Consider the following 27,224-nt stretch of genomic DNA (forward strand, 5'->3'; position numbering starts at 1 on the left):
GACAGCAACCCAAGCAGTAAGTTGAGCTGCTGCGTTTCCAAGCCTCAGGAGTGGGGACTCCAGCCGTAAATTCATCAAAAATTAATTCGTTATACATCTACATGTAATTTAGAGCGTTTCGGAACCAAGACCAGAGCAAACAACACTTGGGCGTGGAACCCATGGCCCATCAAGCGAGCCCATTAATTGCCCACCTCTAGACTCTTGGACAAGCGGTTTTTAGACCATAGCAGATTTATAAGTGTCTGAATACTTCTCCTCTCAAATCCAAAGGATGGAGTAGATGAGACCTGAAAACCGATGACTTGAGATTGACGAATCCCTGGCTCAACCTAACATCGCACCTTCGTATTTGATATCCGACCCGAGGGATCCAATCGCACCCTTACAAATATCCCAACGGTGCTTTGCTATACAACACGTATTCATCTCTACTTACGAACTCGAGCAACAGGGTTTTGACATTTTGGTACGCTAAGACGTCAAATACATACTTTAGGATGTGAAGAAACAGCACCTGCGGAAAATAAAGACCAAACGCATAACATTATTGAGACAATCTTTTTTACTAGCAAGGACAAAGAGCAAATGCCTTCATATAACTAGTCAATGCAAGAAGCACAAGAGTTTTCTAACGTCTAGAGCCACTTTCAAAACCTCAACCAAAACATAAAAACAAAAAAACATAAAAAACAAAAACAGTAAAGTATAGCCTATGGCAGATTCATCTTCTTTGGCTTGAGGAATTCATAAAAGGACCGGAACAGGAATTCATCTCATTTAACATAGCAAATCTTTATGACTGACGCAACACCGATACGGTGCAACGCAACAATAGCATCTCCCTTCTTGCAAAGGCCCCGTTTGGAAGCAGATTTCAGTGCAGCATCTAAGATAACTTCTGTGGATTCCGCATCCGTGGCTTTGGCGGAACCCTCAGCCAGCATGGGAATCAAGCCCCTGTAGACCAAGCTATGCCTTGCTGGGGTTTCATCACTGCAGGTCCAGTCGAACGAATCTGTCGTCAACACTGGAACCACCACAGACAGAATTGGCACTGCAGGCCTGTACTTGGCAACCAGCTTCGCTGTTGTGCCACCACGCGTCAGCACCACTATAAGTTTTGCCCTCGCCGTGTTTGCTGTGCGTACCGCAGATGAGGCAAGAGATTCTAGAGGGCTCATGGGCATAGGTGCCGACCGTATCATTGCTTTGAAGATGGCACCATAATCAAGAGAAGATTCAGCCTCTATGCAGATTCGAGCCATGATCTTGACTGCAAGCTCTGGGTAGGCACCAGCAGCACTCTCCCCACTGAGCATCACACAATCAGTCCCATCTAGAACAGCGTTTGCTACATCTGTGGCTTCAGCACGTGTTGGACGGGGTGACTTGATCATGGACTCGAGCATTTGTGTTGCAGTCACCACAGGCTTCCCTACCAGGTTGCATTTGTAGATCATCATCTTCTGTGCCAGGAATATCTTCTCCACAGGAATCTCCATCCCAAGATCACCACGAGCAACCATGAAAGAATCCGTCTCCCGAAGAATTTCATCAAAATTGATCACACCCTCCTGGTTTTCTACCTGCAGTGTCACAAGGATGCACGACGATTAGTTACAACTGAATACCCGCACTGCAATAGCTACACCCTTTTCAGTATATTTTCTCTGAACAGCGAGTACAAGGCAGACTCGCATCTAAGTTTGAAAGGAAAAGGTGTGCCACCAAAAGCGTCTATGCGTGCGTGAAAAAGCAACTAAAAAGAAGAGAGAGAAAAACCTTTGACATCAACTGTATAGTCTTGGCATGTGGCCCAAGAATCTTTCTGACATGCACAAGATCAGATCCCTTCCGAACAAATGACAGTGCAATCATGTCAATCTTGTTTGGTACACCCCATTTCAATATGTCCTCCTTATCCTTCTCTGTGAGAGTAGGGAGATCCACAACGACACCAGGCAGATTTACGTTTTTTCTCTCACCAAGGACTGCACTGTTCTTACATCGGCATTTTACTGTTCCAGCCTCGGGGTCGCAAGAAAGAACAGTAAGAGTGATGGTACCATCAGAACAAAGGATGGTATTTCCCGGCTTCAAGTCTACTGGCAATTTCCTGTAGCTCATGCTAATCATGTTTTCATCACCTTTGATGCTGTAATCAGTAGTAATAGTAACTTCTTGACCCTCCTTCAGATGGACTGGTTTTGAATCCTTCAGAAAGCCTGTTCGAATCTCAGGGCCCTGGGAAATACATAAGACCAAAGAGGGATCTTGAGTTGAGAAAAGACATCGGGCTCATATAAATTTATACACCATTCAATAATTATACTCTTTAAGTAAAAGCTCGGCTGACTCAGCTGAGTCTTGTGGAAAACATGGTCATTCAATTTTTTGACCAGGCAGAGGTCTGAGTCACCGAGCTTTTAAATAATGATTTAAAATATATCGAAATAAAACTACCCAGGGATGCCATGAAAATTTTAAAATGCTGTAAAGTACGAAACATCTACAAACACCATTCAGAATTACTACGTAGGACTCATGGTAAAAAAATGTCAAATCTAAGTTAAACGATTTGAAAGAATGCTTCACATAAGAGATCCATCTTTATTCCTGTATAGTTCTTTTATTTTACTGCTCCATACATGAACAATCATCACTTGGAATCACAATGGTGCTACGTATGTCTCTCACAGGATCCTAGCTTGCAAAATCATCACTTGGAATAACAATGGTTCTAGGGATGGCGCTCACAAGAGCCTAGCTTGCAATTCCATGAATAGCGAGTGGAATTACACACGTAACTGGATGAGAGTAGAATATGCAATATAGTACCAGAAGTTGAAAAAGAGAACTTGTCGGGCCTGCATTATGAGCCAGGATCAGGTGCCATCACATGGCACACTTTGAGTGTGCCTCTCCACCTGGCTGGCCTCCATCTTCTTTTGGGCCCTACAACTGACAGACTGTCAGCCAAAGATGGAGGGCAGCCATGTGCAGAGGCACACTCAGTGTGCCATGTGATGGCACCTGATCCTGGCTCCAGTATTACTCATGAGGTTTTCAGATTTTTGTTCTTTGGGAGATTCGGGCAAAATAAGCAAAATGAAAAAGAGTAAACATAAAAATCAACAAAACTAGGGTTGTGTTTGAATCAATTCTTATTTATTGTTTACATATATAAATTTAAGCACATTTTATAAAGAATAATCTTACCTTAAATTTTAATCAAGTGAAGGTTTCGATCACCAAACCTTTAAATTATAATGAAGAAAAGAAGAATAGTGGGTAGTGATGATGGTGACAGTAGACCGTGGCAGTGGTAGATGGTGGTGGTGGTGGTGATGATGATGATAGCGGTGGTGGTGGTGGTGGTAGCAATTGATGATAAACTAAATACAAAACCGTGTGTGTGTGTGTGTGAGAGAGAGAGAGAGAGAAAGAGAGAGCGGTGTGTGTGTGTGTGTGTGTGTGTGTTTAAGGACACTTTACCTCCTACATCAACGCTAGCATACACAGCACTTCATTCACTCAATTAAACCTATCATGGACATGGTGAACACCATATCCATAATTATGCAATTTAATTCTTCAAATGGTAATCTGTGAATAGAGGAAGCGATGAGAGGGAAGGTTCGGGTGCAGATGAGCGGGAAGAGGCAGGGATCAAATCATTAGCTCAACAGGCAGTTAAAAAAAAAAGGAAAGAGGTAGGAATTTGAATATGACGGATCGGATGCATGGCCTGCCAACTCAATAGTTGCTTCGAATCTTTAGAGAAATATAATATATAATTGAGAGCACATCCAAACAAACTATATGCAAACATGCCCCCCTTCCTACTTTTCACAAAAATGACCTTGATATCCCATTATCTTCAATCCTTAGGTATCCTATCATGAAAAAGTACATATGTTTTAAGACATTTTTTTAACAAAACAAAAAAAAACACTTATTATTTGAGACCTTGTAGAAGACCAAATGAAGGCGCATAACAATGAGCACCAAGAGGAAGCCATCTTGGGCGAGGGTAGGGGTGCACAAAAGCCGGGCTCAAGCTGAGCTCAGGCTCAAAAAGCTCAGCTCGAGTCAAGCCGAGCTTGAAAAGCTATGTAAAAACTCGGTTCGAGTTCAAGCTCGAGCCTGACTTAGCTCATCTCCAGTCGCATTAACTTACATTTAAAAAATAAAATCCAATTGTGTAGAGGCAGGATTTGAACCCAAGACCTCACACATACACGTCGAACACATTACCCACTTGGCCAAAGGCAGGTTTTATGATTATTACTCAACAAAAATTACACATCCTAAAATTTGTCCCCATATACTCTATTAATCAAGTTTAATCGGGCTAATCGAGCTTAATCAAGCTCGAACATATGATCAAGCTCAGATCGTTTACTTACTCGAATGAGTCCTAGTCAGGCTTAAACAAGTTGAGCTCGAGCTAGATTGGCTCGTTGTGCAGCCTTAGGCGAGGGTATGTAATTCATTGATGCCCAAAAGGTAAATAACAACCCAACTAAATAATGTCTAGAAAAAGCACTAGAAGATTCTTTAAGGTTGCACTGGATTCAATGATTCAGCCTCTCAAAAAAGAAAAGTAGTTGCTTATCAAAATTATGAGCATCACATTTTAGTTAAATCAATCACCAGACCAAGTTCAAATTGCTATCACCTCTACCCTATGTCACATAGACATGCTTGGGAGGTCGTTGTACCCACGCCGACATAGAGGCGGGTACCGAGTGCAGGGCGGGTATGCTGCGGGTTGGGTCTACATCAAATCCTTGGTTTGACCAAGGTGAAAGGGGCGGGGCCATTTTGGTCCCGCCCCACCCGATAAACCACCCCTCCCTCTCTTTGCTCTCCCAATGCCCAAAACCCTCTCTCTCTCTCTCTCTCTCTCTCTCTCTCTCTACCTTCGGCAGACCTCCGACGACTGAAGAAGCTCACCTCACAACACTCCAGCGACCTCCAACGGATGGCAAAGAGGTTGGAGCATCTCTTGGTTGTTGATATAGGGTGTTTTTCAGTTTATAATTTACATATATTTAGTTTATATTTTCATTTTGTATTTAGTATATATTTTCAGTTTGTATTCAATTTATATTATCAGTTTAGATTCACTATAGCATATATATTTGGAAATTTTCAGATTGAATATAGATTAATTAGACATTTTCAGAACCATTAAGAATAGTAAACTGTTAGATATATTATTAGATATTCAAACTGAATATAGATTATCTATTTTCAGACAGAATAATAATATAGATTATTATTTATTAGATCTTCAGGCTAAATGCTAAATTAATTTATGTTGCTGTCTTGCTGGAAAAATGGAATTTGATTTTTTGAATTTATTTTGTATTTATGTGATTATATATATATATATATATATATATATATATATATATATATATATATATATATATATTGCATGCCCCCATACCCACATTTTTTGAAATTGCTATGTTGTACCCTCCGTAACTGTACCTGTACCCATATGACATAGCATCTACCCTGTGGGTATGATCCAGCTTGCAAGGAGAACAATAACTCTAATCCAATGGAAAATAACCTCATTGCAACATCGATACCTTTTTTCTTCCCTCTTCCATAAACACTCTTTCATTAACAGGAAACTTGGATGATGTCAAAAAACTGGTAAAAACCAGGGTTACCAGAAGCGCCTAGCTAAAAGGGGAAGCGCGCTTCTGAAGCGCGAAACGTCGCGCTTCCGAAGCGTGGGGGGGAAGCGTCCCCATTTTTTGGGAAGCGCGCTTCCCTTTAATGGGGGACGCGCTTCCCTTTAATGGGAAGCGCGCTTCCCATCACGCTTCCCCCTCTCTTCCCCTGTTTTTTTCAATTTTTTGTATTTTTATTTTTTATTTTTATTTTTTCGCTTCCCCCTCGCTTCCGAGACGCTTCCTAGGTCGCTTCCGAGACGCTTCCTAGGTCGCTTCCGAGACGCTTCCCGAATCGCTCCTAAGTGGTCCCACGCTTCCCCGCTTCCTAAAATTTTGAAAGTGCCTTGCTTCCCGCTCCCGCTTCCTCAACTGGCAACCATGGTAAAACCCCAGATTCTTTGGCATTTTCCATGGTAACCAAGTAAAACCAGATTTTCTGAACGCCTCAAGTGAGAAAACTTGTTTCCGAATCATGAATTTTTCTACAAGCCAAGTATTTGGAAAACCTGCCACCACTTTTTTTTCAGTGAAACAAAAAACTTGATTTCAAAACCCAAACACACACACACACTGTCGCCACCACAGTCACTGTTATTGTTTTCCAGTTCATGAATAACAAGGAAATGTGTTCACCTTTCTTTTGAAACAAGCACGAGAATTGACATTCCTCATTGGAAACCATATGTTCATATTGAAGAATTAGGAATCCTAGATACATGACTAAAATTTGTGAATGAAACGCTGCATATAAGTATTTTACATATCTCATAATGTTGAATCATGTGTATCAACATTTGCATAAAATTCCCTTATTATTTTTTATACTGACATAAGAAGTAAGCATACACTTTGTGAATGTTATTCTTGTGTTAAATACTGTAGACCTAATTACTGTTTCTGAATGCAGCATGTATATTTACATATATTCAAGAATAATATCACTCATTGATTATGATTCTACTTTCTTCTTCTTTATTTCTTTTTTACTCCTTTGATCCTCTCACTACTTCATCACTTTACAGTTCAGGGTTACAGGAAACTCCACTTACATGTGGGAAACTCATTTCCTGGGAAACCGTTTCTGAAACCAAAAACTATGTGTTTCTGAAACTTGTGGGAAACTTCTAAAAAAGTATGAAAATTTGTTTTCTATCGAGTGAGAAATCCATTCATCACATGGGAATCCTACTTACTTTATATGAAAAACTCATTTCCCTTATTTGGGAAACATGTTTCCATTTTTTTTTTGCAAGTTTTTCTTAACAAAGAATTTTGTTTCAATGAAAAGTTGAGATATATATGTTATTCAAAATTTTAATTACTTATTTTAGTTGTAATCAATGTAATCATATAGTTTAAAAAATATTAATCCTTACTATTTATTATAATATTAGTAAAAAAGTAAACTCCGCCTGTGTAGTTATACACTGCCGGTCCCAAGCCCGGATAAAGGAGGAGGGTTGCGGTAGGCCTGTGACAGCCAGCATAAAAACTTTGTCATATCCTATGAAAATGAACCAATATGAGAATTTCGTTGGGGCGTTCCCTACTGAGCGACGCGCTGTACTCTCTAGGCCCGGAGGCAGTGATAAATGTGCAAGGGTTGCTAGGTCGTCGCCCAGAAGCGACGCGTCACACCGGCGCCCGGGTGTGGTGTCAAATAGGCAAGGGTTCCCTCACTTTGTTGGACGGGTGGGGGTAAAGAAGTTAGTCAAAGACCATAAAATTAGGTTAGCCACTTGGAACATAGGGTCTTTAACTGGTAAGTGGGTAGAGTTAGTAGATGTTATGTGTAGGAGAAAGATTGATATTTTATGTCTTCAAGAGACCAAATGGGTAGGTGAGAAAGCTAAAGTGATAGAACCTTGGGGATATAAGATTTGGTATACAGGAATAAATAGGAATAGGAATGGAGTAGGGATTGTTATGAGTCGTCAGTTTATAGATAATGTAGTTGAGGTCCGTAGGAAGGGTGATAGAATTTTACTTATTAAATTAGTATTAGGTACGGATATTATTAATATTATTAGTGTTTATGCACCTCAAGTAGGTTTAGATGATTCCATTAAGCATCAATTTTGGGAAGATTTAGATGGAGTAGTACAAGAGACATCTTATGGAGAAAAGCTTTTCATCGGCGGTGACCTTAATGGACATGTAGGCATTAGTAGGGATGGATTTGAGAATATCCATGGAGGCTATGGTATAGGAGAAAGAAATGAAAGTGGAGAAAGGATTTTAGATTTTTGTTTGTCCTATGATATGATCTTAGCAAACACTTGGTTTAGGAAGAGGGAGTCTCACCTAGTAACATTTAAAAGTGGGGTTAATACGAGTCAGATAGATTTTTTCCTACTTAGAAAGAGAGATAGGGGTTGTTGCATCGATTGTAAGGTTATACCAGGAGAAAGTGTAGCTACACAACATAGAGTCTTAATTTTAGATCTTAGAATTAGACAATGCCGCAAAAGGGATAGACATAGGATAGATCCTAGAATTAAGTGGTGGGCACTGAAAGGAGCTAAACAAGGAATGTTTGTAGAGCAGATAGTTAAGGAAGTTGATTGGTGTCTCGAGGAGGATTCAGAATCAATGTGGAATAAGATAGCGGGTGGTATGAGAAAAGTAGCTAAGGAGGTATTGGGTGAGTCTAAAGGCGGTGCACCACTAGGTAAGGATACATCATGGTGGAACGAGAATGTCAAATTAGCTATTAAGGTTAAAAGAGAGTGTTATAGAAATCTAAGTAAGAGTCGTGATAGTGAGAATTTGGAGAAGTATATGATAGCAAAGAAGGAAGCTAAAAAAGTTGTTCGAAACGCGAGGGCTAAGGTATATAAGGAGGTTTATGACAAGTTGGATACCAAAGAAGGCGAGAAGGATATTTATAGGCTTGCAAAGATGAGAGATAGGAAATCGAAGGATTTGGGTATGGTTAGATGTATCAAAGATGAAACGCAAAGGGTTTTAGTCAAAGATGAGGAGATTAAGGAGAGATGGAAAGATTATTTTGATAAGCTATTTAATGATAGTCATGCTCAAGATCTTGGAGACTTCTCCATTCCTTTTCATGAGATAAATCGTGACTTCATGCGCAAGATTCAAAAGAAAGAAATTGCAGAGGCTTTGAAGAAAATGAAATCAAGAAGGGCAGTTGGCCCAGATGGTATACCTATCGAGGCTTGGAAATGCTTGGGAGAGAAAGGTTTAGAATGGTTGACAAATCTTTTTAACTTGATTTGGCGAACAAATAAGATGCCTAATGAGTGGAGGAAGAGTACTTTGGTGCCTTTATATAAGAATAAGGGTGATATACAAGATTGCACAAACTATCGTGGTATAAAACTCATGAGTCATACTATGAAACTTTGGGAGAGGGTGATTGAGTCTAGGTTGAGGAAGGTTGTCATGATATCGGAGAATCAATTTGGTTTTATGCCTGGAAGATCAACTATGGAAGCTATACATCTTCTTAGACAACTTATTGAAAGATATAGAGAGAGGAACAAAGATTTGCATATTGTTTTTATTGATTTAGAGAAGGCATACGATAGAGTACCTAGGGACGTTCTCTGGTGGACAATGATGAAGAAAGGTGTTTCTCTCAAGTACATTAGTATAATTAAAGATATGTATGAAGGAGTAGTAACCAATGTCCGCACTTGTGGAGGGGTGACAACCAATTTTCCGATAACGGTTGGGTTACATCAAGGATCTGCTTTAAGCCCTTTCCTATTTGCGATAGTGATGGATGAGCTTACGAGATCAATTCAAGAAAATGTACCGTGGTGTATGTTGTTTGCTGATGATATTGTTTTGATTGATGAGTCTAGAGCTGGGGTTAATGCTAAGTTAGAATTATGGAGACAGACATTGGAAGCTAGAGGTTTTAAGTTGAGTAAGAGTAAGACTGAATATATGGAATGTCGGTTTAGTAAGCAACGAAGTAGTGATGGGAGTGTAGTGAAGCTTGGTGAGCAAGATATACCGGTGAATGATTATTTCAAATATTTGGGATCCATCATTCAAAAGTATGGAGAAATTGATGGAGATGTAAATCATAGGATAAAGGTTGGGTGGATGAAATGGAAAAGTGCTACTGGAGTGATGTGCGATCGTAGAATGCCATTGCGGTTGAAGGGAAAGTTTTATAGGACGACTATTAGACCCGCTTTACTATATGGTACGGAATGTTGGGCTGCCAAGAGACATCATATTCAAAAAATGAGTGTAGCTGAGATGCGGATGCTTAGATGGATGTGTGGAAATACAATAAAAGATAAGATTCGGAACGAAGAGATACGTAAGAAGGTAGGTGTTGCACCCATTGAAAATAAGATGCGAGAGAATCGTTTACGGTGGTTTGGACATATTCGGCGAAGGCCTAATGATGCTCCAGTTAGAAGGTTGGAGAAATGGGAAAATATATTAGTTAAAAGAGGTCGGGGTAGGCCTAGGAAGACTTGGATGGAGATGATAGGAAAGGATATGAATGCTTTGAACCTCACCAAGGACATGGCGTTGGATAGAAATGATTGGAGGAAAAGGATTCATGTGGAAGACCCAAAATGAATTTCTTTTTTTGGTTCATATCGCTGACCCCAATTGTTTTGGGATGAAGGCGTAGTTGTTGTTGTTGTTGTATTAGTAAAAAAGTAACATTTATGTATACTTATAATATTCTTCTCCATATTGTTGACATTTTCACTCTTGCTCCACACAAACAATATATATATAGAGAGAGTGTGGAAGGAGATGACCGCCTTAAAACTTTTTGTGGCTTCGGCGAGCACCCCTTTTTGAGTTTGATATTTTCTTCATACTTTATTATTTATTTATGGGCTACTGGTTCAAACTGAACCATCTGCAGCGCACAACCTAGTACATGCAATCTAATTTGTGAAAGAAAGGACCCACTTGACAAATCTTTTGACCCTAGGAAAATCCAATTCTATAGGATGAGTCGAAGTATTAAGGTTGGAAAGATGGGGCCCATTAATGTTTCTTTTGTCAAGGAAACATCTAACTTGTGTTAAAGCATCTTCAGAGGGACTTCCATTGAACCTAAGAAGACTTGGGTCAACATCATACACCCTCATATTTTAAAACACAAAAAAGTTCTTGCTCAATGAATCGTGGTAGAGGGGGTGAAAATCCATTGGTCTTTCCCATCAGACAGCAATTTTAAGCATGGGGGAAGTGAGCCTTATACATAACAAAAAATTTGGGCTTCATCTTAGACTTTGAAGAGCTTTTCATCCTTATGTGCACCTGTGAGCATACATTTTGCTACTATTCATATATATTATCATATGAACATCCAAATTTTCCCCTGCTTTTCAAATAATAATAACAAAATGATGACAACGATGACCGCAGTGGTCGTAGTAGTAAATCATAATAAGATGACTTTAGATCCATTCCATAACGTACACTATGCAATAAGAACAGCAGCAACTCTGTACTATTCCTAAACAACATGTTGAACTATTAGCAAAAACTCCTTTTATAGAAGTTTATTATAATATATCACTATAACAATACCAAGTATCTGACAGTAAAGCATATCAGCGTTATCTTATGCAACTTATTGTTTTTAGAATCTAGATACCTCCCTCAATGACTTAAAAAAAAATGTACATGTACGTTAAAACATGAAAGTTTATGCTGTTATCATCCTCCTCAAGCCCTTTGATTCTGTTGAAATCATAAAATGATATACACACAAAAGCAAAGATCCCAACATCTGGAGAAGATCATTATGTATTTTGAGCATTAAACCACCAAGTTGATCCATAACTACTCAGATATAAAATAGGTCAATCTGATCAGTTCACCCATGTCAGTAGATGACTTACCCAAATCGCGGTCCAACTCAAATGAGTTTAAAGTTGGTCAATAATTCATTAGTGTGACTAGATGTGCGCTTAGACACACAGAAGCACATAATATATCTATGTCACATCGACACGAGATACTTTTTAGTTTTTTGCAGTTTTCCATTAAGATTGATATACAAGGGGACATGACATGAGACTAAATTATTGAAGTATCTCTGTGACAGAGAATATATTACAGTAAATAGTGATACTTTACCAAGCATTTGCCCTAGGTTTGGCTATATCAAGTACTGAAAACCTAGACCTGACCACCTGGAGACATTCAGCAGCGTCAAAATTTATTAATAGAGAATCTACAGTAATCAACATTGAGATTTTGCATTCTTTATTGCAAAATTTTCATCTTTCAGGAATATGCAGGCAAAGAACACCGAACAGTAAAAATGCTAACACAGAAAGCACTTAACTTTTAAGAAGCTTTTTGACCTTCAAAGAGGTTAAGGCGTCTTTCATGTGATCACATCATTGTAGCCGATTAATTTACAAGACAAGCATCTCACAGCAGCAAGGCATTCAACAGTAATTGCTTACTGTTTCAAAACAGCAGCTATGTCCCAAGATAAAGCATTTGGCATTCAATTCAGTGCAACTTATAAGATGCACGTCAAGACAAAAATGGAGAGGAAAGCAGGATTTGCTGATGTTTTTCGTTAGCCTCATTGCTAAATTTCATATCAAAGAAAAGATCCAGGAACTAAAGGCCTCAGGGTGAATTCATTGTTCATCCAATAAATCACAAACACGTAGGTTCAAAACGTGTTAATCATATGGTTTCACAGAGAGCAACGTGAATTTTGAACAGAATTGCAACGCGATCAATGCCATTACGGATGGTCAACTAACAAAATGTTTTTTCAACAGCACAACTAACACCAAGACGGTGATGGTCGATGTTTGGAGTATCGCAACTTCAATTCGTGGAAGCGAAAGAAATAGTTACTCCTCCTAAATTGATTTTGCTTTAAAAAAAAAATAGAGTACGTAAAGCAATCAAAACGAATTAACAAATGAAAATCTCAAGATTCATTTTCGTTTCTCCGATTTCAAAAGCAGAGGACTTAAACACCCACGAAGATTCGTGCGAAGGAAAAGAGCAATCAGTTGGACTTATTCAAAAGAAGAAAAAGAAAAGAAAAGGAGAAACCTTGGTGTCAAGCATGAGGGCGCACATGATCTGGGTGTTGTGCATGGCGATCCTGAGGTTGTCGAGGGTCTCCTGGTGGTACTCGTGCGTGCCGTGCGAGAAATTGAACCTAGCGACGTTCATACCGGCCCTGATCAGCTTCTCCAGCATCGAAACCGACCTCGACGCCGGCCCCAGCGTGCACACGATCTTCGTCTTGGGCACGCGCCCGTCATTCGGCAACTCCTTCAGGATCCCCTGGATGTCGATGTTGGCCATCTTATTCTCTTCCTCCTCGAAATCCCTAACCCCCCTAGATCACAACCAAACTCACTAACAGCCAGAGAGAGGGATTAGATAACAACCAAACTCAAAACCAGAGAGAGAGAGAGAGAGAGAGAGAAGCAAATAAAAAACAAGTAAGAAGGAAGGAACGAAGATCCACATAATTGCAACTTCCAAAAGAAAGAAAGGGACAAAATATAGCGAGGAGCTCTCTCTTTCTTTCTCCCCTTTTGTTCAGACACAGGAATGAGGAATCTTCTCTTCCTGAATCTCGATTTCCCCTGTGGTGAACGGGAACGAGGGGAGGGAAAAATATCCTTTTTTAATTTTTCTTAATGCATGTTTGGGAAATGGGAGGTGCGGACAAAAGGAAGTCTCAGGATCAGGGACTACCAACCTTTGGCCTTCGTCTGCAGACTGCAGTCTCTTCTCTTTCACTGCCTCTCTCTCTCCGTCTTTGGTTCAAGAACTCAAAATTCCCTTCCCTCCCTTGAGACTACGACACCACTATACTCTATAATGAAGCAAAAAGAAAAAGAGGCGGCGAGAGAGGAGCGAGTGTCCGCCGACGGATCTAGAAACTAGATGTCAGTGATGACTCGGCTCGGTAGTTTAGCTGTCCGAATATTCCAAGAATTTAAAAAGACAAAAAAAAAAAAGTTTTCTAAGCATGGGGTGCTTTCCCTTTCTGCCCTTTGTAGAGACAGTGCCCTTGTCACAACTGGTCAGAGTCGGCCTGAATCAGCCGATTCAAAACCAATCGGCACCTTACCGACTTTAGCCTCAATTCGTTTTTTTTATTTTATACTGTGTATTTTTTTTTCTTTTTAAATATTTTTACTGAAATTGTTTCGGGTTTTTATGATTTATTTTCTTTTTTTAAGAGACAAGGCCTGATTATAAAAAAACGATCCGGATTCAGGTTGATTTTCTGACTTTTGTAAAAGCTTTTGTTGAATTGAACAAGGAAATCGGCATTTTCAGTAGGCACTGTGGCGGGACAGTGCCTACTGAAAATGCCGAGGACGCTTGTTTTCTATGCAAAATCATAGAAAGACGTGCAGTTTCTTTGTAATAATACAAACAAGCTAAAAAGAAGGAGATCTTTGTCTCGTCTCATTCAAGAAGGATCTGGTTTCTACGAAAGGGTGCATTGAAGCAAATGGTTTCTGCCTATTGAAGCAACAACATTTTTGGTGCTCCTCTTTGTCTTCCCCCCCCCCCCTTCAACCCTCTTTGGTTTGCTGCTAAGCAGACTCCTACCAGGGCAGAGCATTGTGTGATTGTTATTTCTTTTCCCCTCATCGTTCTCTTGTTCTGCGATTTTTTTGGGTGATTAGGGAGGTGGCTTGTTGAATTTTTACTTTGTTTCATTTTTTTTTATTTTTCTGTTTTTTTTAGTATGATGGTATTGTATGGTGTCGTGGGGTTTTGCCTAACAAAAATGAGCTTTGAGGGTTTCTTTACTTTGATGTTGGGCTTTCTTCTTTCCCGTAACATATTTAGCAAATTTGAATATGATGTTAATGCATATTTAGATCTAATTTCAAGGTCTGAACTTGGAATTAACATGTTGAATTATATTTTATTAGCTTTCAACCCTGGTTACAATTTGGATCTACATATTTATGAGCTGAATTTGAATATCTAATTTTGAATCTAAATGAGTAGTGCACATAAACGATTCTTTATGGTCATAATAAGCAAACGGTAGAAAATATAGTTTCCTCTTTCCTCTTTATAAACAAACAAAGATAAAGATTTTACTTTTTTTTTTTTTGAAGAATTGGCTGTTGTGACATGCAAACGAAACGGGTCCTAAAGGAGTCAGGTTGAGTATGGGGTGAAAAAAACTCGGAAGGAGACAGATTTGGTTAACGGGGGGAAGAATCTGGAGCCGTCGACGGTGGCAGAGAGAGAGAGAGAGAATATATGAGGAGGACTCATCCTTATCCTCTCAAGTCCTACAGGCAAAATATACGTAGCATTTTCGTCCTTGCGGTGTTTCAAAAAAGCGATCGGTTGCGCGACTAAATCATGGAGTCCACACAACGTCACTGCCCTTGCAAAACAGGTCCGCCACGTCTTGTTGAATTTCCCAGGAAGGGCCAATTGCTTTGTAACAATGGGCAAGGAACCCAATGCCCTGAGTTTCTGAGTGGAGGCTAAGTTAAGTTGACCACAATACCAAAGCCCACTGTGGTGGTTCTGTAGATTTGAGAGACGCCCGAATCCGGAGAAGTCCATCAAAAGGTTTCGTCGGCACACCAGTTTGCAGCATGTCAGTCTCGGTCAACACAACTTTTTTCTGGTCATAGAAGTCGGACCACTCTCTGATGTCTTCGGCCTTCACCCACCCAAAACCAGCAGCGATAAAACCCAAGTTTTATGATTTACCTCCTCTTCTCTTCCCTTCACTTCAGTATACTTGCCTTCCTTTCCTTTCTGAATCACATGGCTCTGCATGGGCGCCGTTGACCGCAAATTTGACGGATATTCCACCTGAATATATATATATATATATATATATATATATATATATATATATATATATATATATATATATATAGAGAGAGAGAGAGAGAGAGAGAGAGAGGTCAGTGACTTTTTGTGCCTACCGAATTTGGATAAGAGTTTTCATCTTGTTTTTTTAAAAATCTGATCTGCATAATCGATTTACTAAGAAATCACACTTGTTTTTAAAAAAAAAATGATTTTTTAAGCAATGATTATTTTTTGAAATTGTAAACCACTGAATTTTTCATCTTATAAAATTTTAACTTGGTGTTGGGATCCGACAATCTAAAAGTCAGTTCCCACAAAATCAAGCATGTAGATCACATATTGGTCAGATTTTAGAAAAAAAAAATCTTTTCAAAACTCGATAAACATGGCTTAGGCACAAAAAAGCATCAATCACCTCTCTCTCTCTCTCTTTATATATATATATATATATATATATATATATATATATATATATATATATATATATATATATATATATATATATCATTTTTATTTCCAAAAATAACTATTCTGGCCTAGCAAAATGGTGCATTTCTCAAAATACTTCACAATTTGACAAATCTCCCCCTATCCAAAATTTCAATTATCAATTTTTTATAACATTTTTATCCCTTCGCAAATACATCATGACCTTCACAACTCTTGTTAGTATTCCCAAAATATGTGAACATTCATTAAAAAAAATGGCACAAGCAGGTGGGCATTCGCAAATTCAGTATGACCTTCGAAAGTCCATGATTGTGAATGTCGTACTGTATTTGTAAATGTTCTCCTGCCTATGCCCTTTATTTTACGAAGAACGTTCACAAATATGTGAGGACATTCATGTGTGAATGTAAGGATTGGACCTTTAGCAATTAAAAAATAATGAGTGTGGCCCTACATGTGCTTTTTAGCGATATTTTGAAGTGTCCCTAAAGGTCTCAGCATAACTAAGACCTTTAGCAATGCTTCAAAAGCATCAATTTTGTGTTTTAAAGGGCTTTTGCATATTTTTGTGTGCTAACCATTCATTGGTCAATACACTTGCATTCAATTTAGACAACTATAGATTAAGCATCTACCATTTTTCAATATGTGAGAATATTCAGTTAAACGAGGTTCACACATTTTGGGGACCATTGCAACTCATGGTTACGATTGTACTCACACATTTGAGAACATCCTAAAAAAAAATGGCACAAACAGGGGACATTCACAAATACAGTATGACATTCACAACTCATAGTTGTGAAGGTCGTACTATATTTGTTAATGTCCCCTTTGTTACAGATAATACTCAGGGTCTTAGTATTAAAATCAGCCATAAAATATCTAGAACCGGTTTAAAACAGTCTCAAACCGGTCAAGAAAAACTCTGAACCGGTCTTAGAACTGTCGAACTGATCTTAAACATGAACAAAAGCCTCTAAACCCCTAAATTTGAATGAGAAAACCCTTGTTCTTTCTTTGATATAAGAAAACAAAGTCTTCTCTTGCAGGAACCGATGAAAACCTTTTAGAACCGGTCAGAAAAGGCTTTGAACCGATCTCAGAATCCATCAAATCGGTCACTGAACCAGTTCTGCTCCTTAAAAGGGGTAAATAGTGTAAGGATCTAGTTTTAGACCTAATCTGACCCAAACAACACATGGGTTGAATCCAGTCTAAAACATATTCTAGGTTGGATCCCACGATCCAGACCTGGTCCAATTGAATCCAAACTCGATTTAGTCAGATCACTAATTAGATCCAGATCCTAAACCATATCGAGTTCAGACCCGATCCATCCGGTCTCAACAAGTACGGGTCTCGGATGGAGTCCAACTGGGTCAAACTCAAACTCAAATTCAAAACCCCAATGGATCTGGGTCCCAAACCAAATCCAACCGGATCAAACTTAGACCCAATCCACCCAAAACCCCAACGGGTTCAGGTCCGATCGAGTCAGACATAGACCCGGTCCACTCGGAACGCCAAAAAATCCTAGTCGGACTCAAACTGGTGAAACAAATCTTGGGTTATATCCCACAATCTAGACCATGTCCAATTGAATCCAGAATCAGTCCAGTTGGATCTGAATCTTGAACCAAATCGGGTTCAAGCCTGATTCACCCGATCCCAAATGTCCGGGTCTGACCGTGTCAGACTCAAACCGGTTCACTCAAAACTCTAATGGGTCTGGGTCTTAGATCGGGTCCCACTGGATCAGACTCAAACTGATTCACTCGGAACCACAACGGGTTCGAGTATCGGGTCAAACTTAGAACCGGTTCACCTGGAACCCCAACGAATCTGAGTCTCAGACCAAGACCGACCAAGTGAGACTCAAACTGGTCCACCCGAAACCCCAACGGGTCCGGGTCTCAGACCAGTTTTGATCGTGTTAGACTTTGACATGTATGTAAGCACGTGGGGCTCGTTTCCCTGTGTGTGTCTGCATCACTTAGCATCGAAGTCTGGTGCGTTTGCAAAGACTTAAGTATCTTTTCCCGCCATTAGCGCCATGAAACGATGTTTTGAGTAATGTATCAAAATCTCCTCCAGCCAGAAAATGGAGGATAACCTTTTTTTTTTTGCCCTAAGCAACACCTCTGCTTGAAGAATCTCAACCTCGAAATATGTTGCCCTCTCCATTCTGGATCACCCTTACATCTCCAGAGGAGCACCCTTTGCCGTCGTCTGTTGCCGTGGGAGCACCCTTTGCCGTCGTCTGCTGCCGGACCACCTTTTACCGTCGTCTGTTGTCGGACCACCCTTTGTCGTGCAGCTGAGGATCTATCAGATATTAAATCAACAAGACCATATTCAAAAATATACTCTGCAGCTGGTAGCTCCATGTTCTTTCGCAGAAGTTCTGACAACAACTTTGTATCAGGGGTCAGATCCCACATATCCTTTGCAAGCAAATGAGCTCATTCATAATGGCAGCCCACTGCACCATTCAAATCAATATAGTTTCTCAGATGTTTGTTATGGTCAATATTGTTTCAATTGGTGGTTGTACATACTTATCGAAGAGAAATAATTAAAGATCTTTACAGAGAATGGGTTGACCCTGCCAAAGGAAAGGCGATTCAGTTATTTGTAATGATCTTCGAGTTATTATTTACCATGCCAATAAAAGTAACGATTTATAGTATTAGCATGTTTTGACGTGATTCATACGACAATTATCATAATAATTGACACTAGCAAACACATAATATCTATTTACAATGATTCATACTTCAAATAATATGCAACGAGTTTAATAAAAATTGCTAACTGAGCAACAATTTGAACACACACATTGATGTACATATCGCATAATATACTACAAATCGATACGACAATTCAGCATAATCGCTTATTCATATTACAAATCAATATGATAAACGTAAGTACTGTTATGCCTCACAAACCCTAGACAACAACAATCGTGGTAACTTTATAAATCATAAATACAAATCGCGAAGCCTGATCCATCAGATATTGAATGACACATATTTTGGTAACAAAGCCAAATCGACACGATTTATGATTTATGATTTATGAGTTATGATTTATACGTTTAAAACAACAATGATTTTTACATTTAACGCAGTAGCGATTTATGATATATAAAGTTACCAAGATTTGTACTCAAGTTTGCTAAATCGTACAATGAAGTTAACTGTTGAAGCCCAAACATTACAACGATATGTACTTATGAAGGGTGTGATTTATACATTGATTTGTAAGTTTGAAGCAGTGATTTATACGTTTAAATTAGAAAAGATGTATACGTTTGATGCAATAACGATTTATAATTGTTGATGATAGCGATTCACGTGACAGCTATTTAATTATAGGTATGATGCTTTAAAGCGATTTCCATAGAAATCGCTAAAGGAGCAATGATTTGAACATGCAAATGGCCACCTCATGTCTCTACAATTGTTATTCCTCATGCACAGGTTTCAATTACATACAATAAGTATCTAACCCTAAACCCTAAACCCTAAACCCTAAACCCTAACCATAAACCCTAAACCCCAAAACTCTAAACCATAAACCCTAAATATCTTACTGAACTCTAACGGCAAACACTAAACCCTAAACCCTAAACCCTAACCCTAAGCCCTAAACACTAACCCTAAACCATAACCCCTGAACCTGAAACCCTGAACCCTAAACCATAAATCATAAACCCTTTACCCTAAACCCTTTACCCTAAACCCTAAATCCTAATTCATAAACCCTAAACCCTAAACCTTAAATCATAAACCCTAAACCTAAACCCTGACCCAAAACCATAACCCTTAAACCCTAAACCATAAACCCTGAACCCTAAACCCTAAACCCTAAACCTCTAAACCTCAAACCCTAAACCCCAAACCCGAAACCCTAAACCTAAACCCTGGACCTTTAATATCTTACTAAACCCTAACGCTAAAGCCTAAACCCTTAATAAATTACTAAACCCTTAACCTTAAACCCTAAACCCTTAATAAATTACTAAACCCTTAACTTTAAACCCTAAACCCTAAAACCTAGACTATAACTCTGAACCCCGAAACCCTAAACCCTAAACATCGTGTCAATTTGTTTTTTAGTAAGTCTAAACATTGTGTCAATTTGTTTAAAGTTATTTCCTTTCTGCCTTTTATGAATCATTCATTAGGTAAATCGTGATACGACATATCGTTCACGTAGAAAACGCTCGTAAAAGCAAATCATGATAGGATATCGTTTACATAGACAAAGCTGGTAAACAAAAATCGCTATAGGATAAATCGTTAACGATTTAGGTCTGTTGTTGTACAGATCTTGAAAGAACACTTTTTCTATAAAACAGTGATAACAATTTGCAACTTTAACTTAATGTTTGTTGCTGTATAGATCATGATAGAACACTTCTATATAACAGTGATAGTGATTTACAACTTTTTAATAGTTATCAAGTTGTAAATCGATTTGTACTTTACTAAGTCTAAACGTCGTATCAATTTGTGTACACTTGCATAAAACCCTATTTTATATAAAACCCTAATATATATATGTGTAAAACCCTATTCTATGTAAAACTCTACACGACCCATTGTCCATGTCTAAAACCCTAATCTATTTAACCTCTCTTCATCTTTTCTACGACAGTGCAACTTCTTCTTCTTCTCCTTTTTCTTCTTCTCCCTTGTATTTTTCTTTCTTCTTTGTTTTTCTGTGTTTCTTCTACTTGTGCTTGATAAATGGGTTTTGATGCTGATAATGTAGTTGTTTCACGTCGTGAGGAAAGATCTGTATAATCTTTTATGATGATTATGGTTGTTATCTTCTGTATATACATCGATATATTCATGACACATATGACTATGACATATTTGTCATGAAGTATATTGAAGCTTATGCAGAATATAACGACCATAATCATCTTCAATCATTGCTGTCATACCGGAGCAAGCACAAATATTCTGCATGATAGACAGGGGGTGATGTTGATGTTCATCTATTTGATCTATTCCTACTGTCGGACCCTCCATTGTTTGCAAACCATAATTAGTAGTTAGAAAAATATTTGCCTACCTTCGATATACTTCATGACAAATAAGCACATAGTATCGGTTCCTTCTAGCGGTGAGTGCTTGAGCATTGGTTTGTGAAGCATATTCTCAAGAGTGTGCTCATTTCTTGTTGCAAAGTGATTCTATGTGCCGATCACATATATATCTCTCTAGAGCTCGTGCTAGCTGGAATATGAACTCTATGTCAGGAGTGATAACATTGGAGGATCTCTGAAAACAAAGAATGTGCAACACTCTGAAAGCAAAGAATGTTCAGCTGAGGATATTTGCATGAAAAGCAAAGAATATGCAACACTCATATATTTTGTAAATGAATGTGGTTGTAATGTATCGTTGAAGTTAACTCGATTTTAGTTTACTATGCCTAAACATCGTGTCGATTTGTTTATTGTATTTTTCTTTCCACCTTTTATGAATCAGTCATTGTATAAATCACGGTAGGACATGTTCACTTATACAAAGCTCATAAAATTAATTCACGAAAGGATAATCAGTATCAAACAAATCGCTTAAACAAAGCTCATAAAGACAAATCGCAATAGGATATTCAATGTATAAATCGCAATAGACAAAGCATAATATATTAATCATCGATACGACAATTCAGCATAATATCGATTTCTATCATGATTCTGTATATTGACTTAAGATATTGTTTTGATTATTAATATCAATTTAAGATATTGTTTTGATTTTAAATATCGATTTTTAAGATATCAATATGAATTTTCAAATCGATTTATGATATTGTTTTGAATTTTAATATTGATTTGTATGTTGATTCTTAATAAAGATTTAAGATATTGTTTCATTCTTAATATCGATTTAAGATATTATTTTGATTATAAATATTGATTGTTAAGATATCAATAGGAATTTACATATCGATTTAAGATGTTTTGATTCCTAATATTGATTTAAGATATTGTTCTGATTCTAAATATCGATTTTAAAGATATCAATACGAATTTTCAAATCGATTTAAGATATTGTTCTGAATCTTAATATCAATTTCTATGTTGATTCTTAATATCAATTTAAGACATTGTTTTGATTCTAAATATTAATTTTTAAGATATCAATAGGAATTTTCATATCGATTTATGATGTTTTGATTCTTAATATCGATTTAAGATATTGACTTGATTCTAAATATTGATTTCTATCCTGATTTTGTATATCTATTTATAAGCTATCAACAATAATTTTCATATCGATTTGTATGATATTTGATCATCCGATTGTGTTATACTATGATAATATTTTGGCAACAAAGGAAAATCTTTATGGCCGACAACGACGTCATTTTAAAATATTTTATTATAAGGCATGAACCTCCAAAAATGCGAACTGACAAAAAATCTTTGGTGGGTCCCATAAGCATTAAACTCCTCTGCTATAAAAGGAGTTCTTTGCAATATTTCCCCCTAAACTTTCCACAAAAATTTTAACTCTTCATCTTCTTTCGTTGGAGCACCCTTTGCCATCTCGATAGTTTTTTGTGTTGTGCAGGTTTCCAATGGCTTACATTCCTAAGAGAAGAGATGCTTCATTGTCAACGGGAAAAACTCTTGACATAATCGTTCAAGAGTATGCTTTGTATGAGCAAGTAGAAGCGTACTACAGAATAATGAAGACTGAGAATGCTAAAGAAAGGAAGTAATTGCTAGTAAAGTATAGATCAGAGCTTAATCTGTCAAATATTGAAGATGATAATCCAACGATGAAAAAGAAGAAGAAGGGTGGCGAAGACAAGCAAAATGAAAAGGAGGAGGATAATGAAAAAAAGCAAAGGAAACCAAGGCAAAGGAAGGAGGAGGTAGACGATAGAGGAAAGCAAATGAATAATAAGAAGAAGGAGGAAGAGAAGCGAAGGCAAAAAGAGGAGGAGAAGGAAAGGGAAAAGCAAAGAAAAAATAAAGATGAGGAGGAGAAGCAAAGGCAAAAGAAGAAGGAGGAGGAGGAGAGGGAAAGGCAATTAAAGAATAAGAAGAAGAAGGAAGAGAAGGAAAGGCAATTGATGAAGCAGGAATATTTTGAAAAGCAAAGAAGGATAAGGCAAATGAAGAAGGAGGAGGAGGAGTGGGAAAGGCAAAAAAAGAATAAGGAGGAGAGGGAAAAGCAAAGGAAGAATAAGGAAAAGGAGAAAGAGAAGCGAAGGCCAAAGAAAGAGGAGGAGGAGGAGAGGGAGAAGCAAAGGAATAATAAGGAGGAGGAAGAGAAGCAAAGGCAAAAGGAGGAGGAGGAAGAGAGGGAAAAGCAAATGAATAATAAGGAGGAGGAAGGGAAGCAAAGGAAATTGAAGAAGAAGAAGGAGGAGGAAGAGAAGCAAAGACAATTGAAAAAGGAGGAGGAGGAAGATAAGCAAAGATAAATGAAGAAGAAGAAAGAGGAAAGGCAGAGAAAGCAGATTCAGGACGAGGAAGAGAAGAAAAGACAAATGAAGGAGAAGGAAAGACAAAGGAAGGAGAAGGCTGATGAGGAAGAGAAGGAAAGGCAAAGGAAGGAGAAGGAGGACGAGGAAGAGAAGGAGAGACAAAGGAAGGAGAAGGAGGACGAGGAAGAGAAGGAAAAAGAAAGGAAGAAGCAGGAGGAAGAGAAGGAAAGGAAAAGGAAAAAGCAGAGGATGGACGGAAGGAAGGAAGAAGTACAAAAACAAAGGAAGGGAGGGGATGAAGAGGAGAAAAGTGTGATCAAGGTACGTTAATCGTTATTGCATATCGCGATGCACTACTGTAGGTATTATTATGTATAACGATTACTATGAATAGCAATTATTATGTATAACGATTATTATATACAGCGATTATTACATATAGCGATTACTCTTTAAAGTGACTACTGCGATAGCGATTAATGTGATAGCGATTACTCTGTATAGCGATTACTGCGATAGCGATTACTATGTATAGCAATTACTGCGATAGAGATTACTATGTATAGCGATTACTGTGATAGTGATTACTATATATAGCGATTAACTGTGATTTGATATTTTGTGTTACAGGCAGGTCGGAAGAGAAGCAGAGCAATAGGTGAAAAGCTGAAAGGGCGGTGTCAGTGGTCTGTAGTTCTATCGTGGTTCAGAAAGCTGAGTGAATATCAGAAGGACCGATTATGAAAGATGCACTTTGGCGTCCTTCTTGACCAACATTATTTTGAAAATTGTTGGAACACCATGACCCACCTGGCCAATAAGTGGAACCATAAGACGAACACGTTCCAGTTTGGGGGTTTTGAGATCTCCATGACCCTAGAAGACATGGCACGGATTACGGGTCTTAAGTTCCATGTCAGTGTTGTTCTAACACGATATTCAAACTATAACCCAAAGGACAATTGCACGGCCCTTCTAGGAATGTCAATGGAGAAATGACATGAGTGCATTTCTGGTGGAGGTAATTCCTCATTGATAAAAGTTCATTTTTTTCGTAATAAATGGGAAGGTCGGTCCGCTGCATGTGCATCTGAAGCAACTAACCAAGAGTTATGTCGCTTCCTTCTTTATTTTTTTGGACTTACTTTATTTTTCGATTGTTCTGGATCGAGAATAAGTTACTTGTGGTTGCAATTCCTGGAAGACTTAGATAAAGTTGACAATTGGGCATGGGGTGCTACTATGCTCGCACACTTGTACAGTCAACTTTACTGTGCGAGTAGGGGTATGAAAATCGTTGGAGGCTTTTGGCCATTTGTTCAAGTATTTGTTTATTACATATTTAGTACTTGTGGACTAAGCTCATTGAAGGTTGTACTCTTACTAATATATTATTTTTGTAGGCCTGGAATTGGGAGCATATTGTTGCCTTGCGTCCTCAATGTGACCCTGCGGTTTGTGGTTTTCCCATGATCGGCGTGTGGGCTTCAATAAATGTCAAGTACAAAAATGCTCAATTCATTTTAGATGGGCTGCAATTAAATGAGGTAAATGGTTTAAAATCATTGTAATGTTTAGCATTCTTAAGTAATCATCACTTTATGATTTTGTCTTCCTTAGTACAAATTGTTATGTCCTATGCATCTAACTTTCATTAGCGTAAATCGTTGTATGACTTAGAATTCTTAAGTAATCATCACTTTAGGATTTTGTCTTCCTTATTAAAAATCGTCATCGCATTTGCATAACTTTTATTAGCATAAAGCATTGTAATGTTTAGCATTCTTAAGTAATCATCGCTTTAGGATTTTGTCTTCCTTGGTACAAATCGTCATCGCCTTTGCATCTAATTTTCATTACTGTAAATCATTGTAATGTTTAGCATTCTCAAGTAATCACCGCACTCAGCATTTTTTTTCCTTAGTATAAATCGTTATCGCATTTGCATCTAACTTTTATTACCGTAAATCGTTGTAATGTTTAGCATCCTAAGTAATCATCGCATTCGACATTTCGTTTTCCTTAGTACAAATCGTTATCGCATTTGTATCTAACTTTCATTACCATAAATCGTTGTAATGTTTAGCATTCTTAAGTAATCATCACATTTGACATTTCATTTTCTTTAGTACAAATCGTTATCGCATTTGCATCTAACTTTCATTATCGTAAATTGTTGTAATATTTAACATTCTTAACTAATAATCACATTCAACATTTTGTCTTCTTTAATATAAATCGTTATCGCGTTCAGTATTTTGCATGAATAATTATGTATATATCTAAACCACAATCTCGATTGTACAGGTTATGTGGAGACCTTATGGGGATGGGGAGGACAAGGACGATGAGGTTGTTGCCAAGGCTACGAGACTGTCTGTCTGCGATATTTGGCTCGTTAGCAAACGTGAAGCCGAGATGCAGTATGGTAGTCGAGTACTCCTACAAGTTGGCTTGGGACAGTCGATACCAAAATTGCCTCTAGCATTGAAAAGGAAGATGAATAGTGGTGGGGCCACAAATGTGAATTGGCATGAACGCTTCAGGAAATAATTGGATAACTGGAACAAAGGAGGTGTTCGTGCCATACCATATGATTATAAAGAACGACAATATGACCCCAACTATTTCAAACAATATTGACAACCCATGCGTGGAAATCGACAAATTGAGGAGAAGCAACCTGAAAGTGAGGTCACTCTTGTCCCCAAGCATGTCATCCTCCAGCATAGACGTAACATCCATCGTGCCCATTTGGCAGATACTATGATTCCATTTGTTGCAGTACACAATAAAGAGCAAACACAACTCTCAAAGGAGAAGGTATCGTCCGACCAAAGGTTTGCGATGCTGGAGAGTGAGAATAAAGAGTTACAGAAAGACATGCAGAATTTAAGTAAACAAATTGGGTCGCTGGTTGAGATGATTACCAGTGGGTTATATAAGATCAAGGGAACAAAAAAGCCACCGAATAAAGAGACTCCACCAAGTGCAAGCAAGAGACGAGTTATAGGTCTATTTGAGTCATCAAGCGCAAGTGAATAAACATATGTGATTTGTGTATCCCGGTAATTCTATATTGTAATTCTGACATTCTTTGTTATAATTATATAATTCTTTCCTTAATAAGTATAACACAGAAGTGTCACTAACTCTTTCATGATTTGTACTTACGTATAGCGATTACCGGCTTAGGGTTTATTATGTATCGTGATTCTTGTGATAGCAATTACTCTGTATAGTGCTTAATATGTATAGTGTTTAGGAAGTTACAATGATTTGTACTTACGTTTGCTAAATCATATAGCAATTACTAGCTTAAAATTTATTACTTTTAGCGTTTCTTGTGATAGCGATTACTTAATATGTCGATTACTCAGTATAGCGATTATGAAAATACCATTATTTGTACTTACGTTTGTTAAATCATATAGCGATTACTGGTTTAGGGTTTATTATTTATAGTGTTTCTTGTGATAGCGATTACTTAGTTTAGCGATTAATAGGTATAGTGATTATGCAGTTACCACGATTTGTACTTCCTGTGATAGCAATTATAGCGATTACTAGTTTTGAGTTTATTATGTATAGTGATTCCTTTAGTTGCAAGAAACAACGCATAACATTAGTATAGGGTTTAGGATCTGACACGCTACTAATGTTATGTTATGTGTCATTCATTTACACGTACTAACATCGTGTCGATGATACTAGCAAATGAAAAGACGTCTTTTAATTAATATGTAATGTAATTTATTTATTTGTTAATATTCTTTTTGCGTGATTTTTGAA

The 27,224-nt window shown here is 37.9% G+C and overlaps 1 protein-coding gene across 2 annotated transcripts; it reads right to left on the minus strand.

Annotated features, from left to right (window-relative positions):
- Window positions 1–566: 566 nt before the first annotated feature.
- On the minus strand, window positions 567–13,517 carry LOC149832341 (pyruvate kinase, cytosolic isozyme-like). Of its 2 annotated transcripts, none has more exons than XM_090012429.1 (4): window positions 13,405–13,517; window positions 12,744–13,055; window positions 1,786–2,247; window positions 567–1,589 (listed from the first exon to the last, which is right to left on the minus strand). In XM_090012429.1, the coding sequence occupies exons 2-4, from the start codon at window positions 12,999–13,001 to the stop codon at window positions 777–779; spliced, it is 1,533 nt and encodes a 510-aa protein (XP_089868555.1). In that variant the 5' UTR covers window positions 13,002–13,055; window positions 13,405–13,517; the 3' UTR covers window positions 567–776. The 2 variants fall into 2 exon arrangements, with proteins under 2 accessions (XP_089868555.1, XP_089868556.1); XM_090012430.1 differs by lacking the exon at window positions 13,405–13,517 and adding an exon at window positions 13,168–13,186.
- Window positions 13,518–27,224: the final 13,707 nt, after the last annotated feature.

Source organism: Nuphar pumila, chromosome 7 (genome assembly GCF_984573655.1).
Source record: "Nuphar pumila chromosome 7, dmNupPumi1.hap1.1, whole genome shotgun sequence".
In the NCBI taxonomy this organism is placed as follows: domain Eukaryota; kingdom Viridiplantae; phylum Streptophyta; class Magnoliopsida; order Nymphaeales; family Nymphaeaceae; genus Nuphar; species Nuphar pumila.